At 40.9% G+C, this 6,000-nt stretch overlaps 1 protein-coding gene across 7 annotated transcripts in view; it reads left to right on the top strand.

The window, feature by feature from the left end:
* The window catches only part of ULK4 (unc-51 like kinase 4), a 586,637-nt gene that overhangs the window by 5,788 nt on the left and 574,849 nt on the right, over positions 1 to 6,000 (top strand). For all 7 annotated transcript variants that reach the window (XR_005791953.1, XM_040479906.1, XM_040479903.1 and 4 more), the window contains exon 3: positions 5,030 to 5,129. Coding sequence is in view for 6 of the 7 variants with exons in the window: in XM_040479906.1 (XP_040335840.1) it covers positions 5,030 to 5,129 (100 nt within the window). In the remaining variant the exon portion in view is untranslated. The remainder of the gene's footprint in view (positions 1 to 5,029; positions 5,130 to 6,000) is intronic.

The following is a 6,000-nucleotide window of genomic DNA, read 5'->3' as shown; positions in this document are numbered from 1 at the left end:
CGGACCGCGAGATCGTGACCTGGCTGAAGTCGGACGCTTAACCGACTGCGCCACCCAGGCGCCCCTATTTTCAAAGTTTTAAAGTTTAAATAATCTCTACATTCCATGTGGGGGTTGAATTTACCCCCCAAGGTCAGGAGTCTGACTGAGCCAGCCAGGTGCCCCTAGATCATTTACTTTTAAATTTAGTATGTGATTTATGAAGCTTGCCAAAGGAAGGACTTTGGGTGAGAGTGACTTGAGTTTGAAATTTATATGCTGGACCAAACTTAGCTTCCCCTCCCCCCCCTTGTGGTAAAATACACATAACAAAAAGTTTACCATCTTAACCACTTTTTAAAAATTTTTATTAAAAAAAAATTTTTTTTATGTTTATTTTTGAATGAGGGAAGGAGGGAGGGGGAGGGGCAGAGAGAGAGGGAGACACAGAATCTGAAGCAGGCTCCAGGCTGTGAGCTGTCAGCACAGAGCCCCCATGTGGGGCTCGAACTCATGAACAGCGAGATCATGACCTGAGCTGAAGTCGGACACTCAACTGACGGAGCCATCCAGGTGCCTGCTATCTTAACCACTTTTAAGTGTACAGTTGGTGATATTAAGTACATGAATGTTGCTGTACAACCATCACCATCTCTAGAACTCCACTTTTTTTTTAACGTTAATTTTTTAAGAGCAGTTTGATAGCACACCTGTGCAAGCAGGGGAGGGCAGAGGGAGAGAGGCAGAGAATCTTAAGCAGTCTCTACGCTCCTTGTGGAACTCAGGCCAGGCTCCGTCTAGCAACTGTGGGATCAAGACCTGAGCCCAAATCAAGAGTCAGATGCTTAACCGACTGAGCCACCCAGGAGCCCCAAGAACAGTTTTAGATTTACAGTAAAATCAAGAAGAAAGTGTAGGGATTTCCCCTATATTCCCTGTCCCCACACATGTATAGCGTTCCCCGTGGTCAACATCCCTACCAGAGTGGTACATCTATTACAACGGACGAACCCACATTGGCACATCATCATCCCAAATCCGTAGTTTACCTCGGGGTGCACTCTTGGTGTTGTACGTTCCATAGTTTTGGACAAATGTGTGATGCTATGGATCTGTCACTATAGAATCATACTGATTCTATAGAAACAGAGAAGAGTTTCACTGCCCTAAAAATCATCTGTGCTCCACCTATTCACCCCTCCCCCTTCCTCCCAACCCTGGGCAACCGTTGATCTTTCTATTGTGTTCATAGTTTTGCCTTTTCCAGAATGTGATAGACTTGGAATTACACAGTATGTAGCCTTTTCAGGTTGATATCTTAGCAATATGCATTTAAGTTTTCTCTTGTTTCTTTGTGGCTGAGAGCTCATTTCTTTTTATTGATGGACAATGTTCCATTGCATATGTGCCAGTTTTTATTTATTTTTTAATGTTTATTTATTTTTGAGAGACAGTGCGAATAGGGGAGGGCAGAGAGAGGAAGACACAGAATCCGAAGCAGGCTCCAGGCTCTGAGCTATCAGCACAGAGCCTGATGCGGGGCTCAAACTCATGAACTGCGAGATCATGACCTAGGCCGAAGTTGGATACTCAACCGACAGAGCCACCCAGGCGCCCCAGTGTACCAGTTTTTTAAATTCATTTGCCGATGGAAGGGCATCTTGATTGTTTTTAATTGAGAATAAAGCTGCAATATGTGTGAACAGGTTTTTGTGTGAACCTGTTTTCAACTTGTTTGAATAAATACCCAAAGTACGATTGCTGAATTGTCCAGAACTCTTGTCATCTTGCAAAACTAAAACTCTGTACACATTAAACAACGATTCTGCATTTCTCCATCCCCAGCCACCTGCCATTCTACTTTGTCTCTGAATGGTACTTCATGTAAGTGGAATCATACATCATTTGTCTTTTTATGACTGACTGATTTCACTTAGCATGATGTCCTCAGAGTTTGTCCATGTTGTAGCATGTGTCAGACTTTCTTTCATTTTTGAGAATGTAGAATATTCCATGGTACGTATATACCACATTTTGCTTATCCATTTACCTGTCATTGGACACTTAGGTTGCTTCCGCCTTTTGGCTATTGTGAGTAGGCAAACACGGGTGCACACGTATGTCTTCGGGACATACTCTGCTTTCAATCCTTTGGATATACCCAGAAGTGGAATATTTTAGTTTAACTTTTTTTTTTTTAAGGAATTGCCATACTGTTTTCCACAGAGGCTGTACCAGTTTACACGCCCACCAACAGTGTACAAGGGATTCCATTTCTCCACATCTTCGGCAACTCTTGTTATTTCTGTTTTTTGTTTCGTTTTGAAGATCGCTATTCTCATGGGTGTGAGGTGGTGTGGGCTTTTGTAAGGAGTGTGGGTAGTTGAAGAAAGACGGGTACGAGACAAGATGCGGGCTCGTCTGTAGATTCAATGCTAGGAACATAAGGCGTTTTTCTTCTGATGAGGTTTTCTCTGAGATGAGAAGCTAAGTCCTCAATTAGGTGGGGGAGGGGAAGGCTGGGTTCTAGGCAGAAGGAAAACAAAAGCGTGAATAGTCACTTGGTGGACAGACTAGCTGGGGCCATTGAAGATTGGGGATTCCAAACGGAAGTCGGATCAGTCAGCATGGCTGGCGTCTGCCTCGGTTGCTCGCTCCTATGCGGAGTGTGGAGGTTTGAACTGAACCAGAAGTGAGTAGTAGAGACCGTGAGTTGGTAAGTGAAGGAGCAGTGGTCACGAGGTAGGATGTGTGCCAGATTTTGGAGATGATACGGTTATTAGTAAACATCTAACAGTGCTGGTCAACTGAAATATAGTGGGGGCTACAGATCTGACTTTAAAGTTCATAGTAGCCACATGGAAAGGAGATTAGTTTTAGTAGTATATTTAATCAACAGACGGGTGGTGGAGGGCGAGATGGAGAGAGCGGAGGCGTCTGGCAGAGTGGGTACTTGGCATATAGTGAGTGGTAGTGAGCATCCGAGGCTGGACTGTGGCCTGATTTCTGTGGGAGTTTCCACACGTTTGTTTTCCATTAGGACCTTCCCCTTCCGGTGGCTGAGTCCGTGGGAATCATTTAGACAGGCTCACCCTATGCCCTCCCTAGTCTCTACTGGGACAGAATTTATTGGGAGTTTATTACAAGGTGCTCCTCAGATTCTCTTGACCACTCTTTTTTTTTTTTTCTCCCCATCTCAATTATGTTTTCTAAATTATGTGGATTCATTTCCCTTTCTTTGTGTTAGAATATGAACCCACTGAGTTGTTCCTAGAGTGTATGTACCACATTCCATTTTTTAAATAGGGAGCTCTGTATTTCTACAAATTATGGGCCGATTAGCCGGTGTTGAGTGTGAGTGACTGTGTGTGTGTGTGTGTGTGTGTGTGTGTGTGTGTGTGTGAGAGAGAGAGAGAGAGAGAGAGAGAGAATCAGAAAACAAGGATCCAAAGTGCTTGGGTAGTTGTCACCAATTCTGAGTCTGGATGGTTTGCTAATAAAGCACACGTTTTTGTGATTCTAGTTTCCATTTTTAATGGGGTCTTGAAAGGAGAAAGCAAAACCCCCGTGAGGCAACTGAGTATTTTTTTTGACAGGTTCTTGCGTCTTTGTTTTATTTTTAAATATTTATTTCGGAGAGAGCGAGAGCGAGAGCTAGAACGCACCCTGGGGAGGGGCAGAGAGGGAAACAGAAGATCTGAAGCAGGCTCTGCGCTGTGTGGCTAGAACTCCTGAATTGTGAGATCACGACCTGAGCCTAAGTCAGACTCTTAACGGCTGAGCCACCCAGGCACCCTTGCGTCTTTATTATTGAGTTTGGAATTCACTCTTGTTTTGGTGCACAGGTATTCTCATGATCCAATGGAAATGTACATCTTAAGATCAGTATATTCACTGCAATGACTCTTCTTTTAATAGCCTGAGGGAATTGATACTAGAATTCACGAGGGATGGATATATATCCTATATGATACGTATCAGTAGGCTCCATGCCCAGATTGGGCTTGAACCCACGACCTGAGGTCAAGAGTTGGGTGCTCTACTGACTGAGCCAGGCAGTCACCCCCACTAAGGATATATTTAAAAAGAAAATTGTGGAACCCTCTGAGAGTTCCTTTAAACATTGTAAAAGTAATACAGCATCATTATAGAAAATTTGTACAATGTAGAAGAACGGGTAGAAGACAAAAGGGCAGCATAGTTCCATCACGTGAGACAGTCCTGTCCTGGTTTTTTTTGTTCTAGTCTTTTTTACTATGAGTTCTGTTTCAATTTTAAAGTCATGGTATTACATAATTTTGTTTCTTGCCTTTTTCACTTAACATTACACTATCATTTTTTATGTTTAAAATTGTTTTCATGTTGGGCTAATATTTTGTCAGTTGATATATAATTTAACTATTGAGCCTTTGAATTATTTTTACTTGGTAAGGTTTTTTTTTTTCTCCTTGAAAATGATTTATTTCATGATTATGAAAGTATTGTGTGCTCACTATTAGTAGAAAAGTAGAAAAAATTAAAATCAGTTTCAGCTATTTTTTTTTTAATTTTTTTTTCAATGTTTTTATTTATTTTTTTTGGGACAGAGAGAGACAGAGCATGAACGGGGGAGGGGCAGAGAGAGAGGGAGACACAGAATCAGAAACAGGCTCCAGGCTCTGAGCCATCAGCCCAGAGCGCGACGCGGGGCTCGAACTCCCGGACCGCGAGATCGTGACCTGGCTGAAGTCGGACGCTTAACCGACTGCGCCACCCAGGCGCCCCTTCAGCTATTTTTAACTTTTAGTCATTTTCCTATGAATATTTCTTTTGTAATGTTATGTTTACACAAATACACAAAACTGTATTGCATGAGGTTTTTTTTTTTTTTTAAGATTGTATATTACCATTTTTGGGTGTCACCAGCCTCCATAACCATCATTTGTAATATCTGTATAGAATTCCACTAAATTCCACTATTGACCACTTCCCAACTGTGTGTTTAGGTTTTCTTAATAGATGCAGATTTTAACAACTTGTGAGTGTGTGTGAATGAATGCTGTTTTTATAGGTCCGTCTCACCCATGAAATTAAACACAAGAATATCGTAACTTTTCATGAATGGTATGAAACCAGCAATCATCTCTGGCTCGTGGTGGAACTCTGCACAGGTGAGTGTGTATAAGACATGTTACAAATACATCCATCTTAGGTAGCTTTGAAAAAACGTAGGTTTTATTTTCCTTTTGTATTACAAATATAAGCACTGGATACTCTTGACTCAGTTGACTTACACCTACATTGTTTGGATATTAGGGTAGGGTATAGAGCAAAGATGTTTGGTAAGAGGAAGACAAGTCAAATTCAGTTTGGGGTTTACTTTGGAATAACATACTACTAAGTCACCCACATAAAAATTTAGAAATATTTTTTAGTGATTAACTTATCAAACAAGTTTTCCCGATGAATAAAAATCAAGTATTTTAGGTCAAGTAGCTATCAGTTAGCTAATTGGTGTATAAAGTGATCATCTCTTTATTTTTATGAAGAGTACTTCGTGTTTATAAAAACTTAGGCAATGTGAAAAAGTACAAAGATGACTCCACACATACCACCTCCTAAACAATAGAGATAACTTGTTACAGCTCTTGCCTGATACAACTTTCTAGGGCTATGTTTAGGGAGAAAAATGACTAAATATATCACTGTTATCTGGGCTTTTAGTTTCAGTGTTTTCAGGGAAACAGTACCACTGTTAGTGTCTTCTATTTATACATTGAGTAATAAAAAAGGATCATTAAATATTAAGGTATATTGTAATTTCTAGCTTTGAGTCTTTTGGCACTTATAATTTATAACACTGAACCATCAAATGGATTATTTGGAATAAGACCTTATTTGGATTTTATTTTTTTCTGAATCAATAGGAAAGGACTATGGTTTAATTACTTTCACAGCTGTATGCACTGTAGAGGTGATCAGGGAACTTTCCCTGTGTTACTCTTTGCCTCAGCTGTTCTTCTCCCCCACCATTGTTACAGC

Source organism: Herpailurus yagouaroundi, unplaced genomic scaffold (assembly GCF_014898765.1).
Source record: "Herpailurus yagouaroundi ecotype Mexico unplaced genomic scaffold, PumYag 159, whole genome shotgun sequence".
Classification (NCBI taxonomy): Eukaryota; Metazoa; Chordata; class Mammalia; order Carnivora; family Felidae; genus Herpailurus; species Herpailurus yagouaroundi.
The sequence above is the reverse complement of the archived record's forward strand: the minus strand, read 5'-3'. Positions and strand labels throughout refer to the sequence as shown.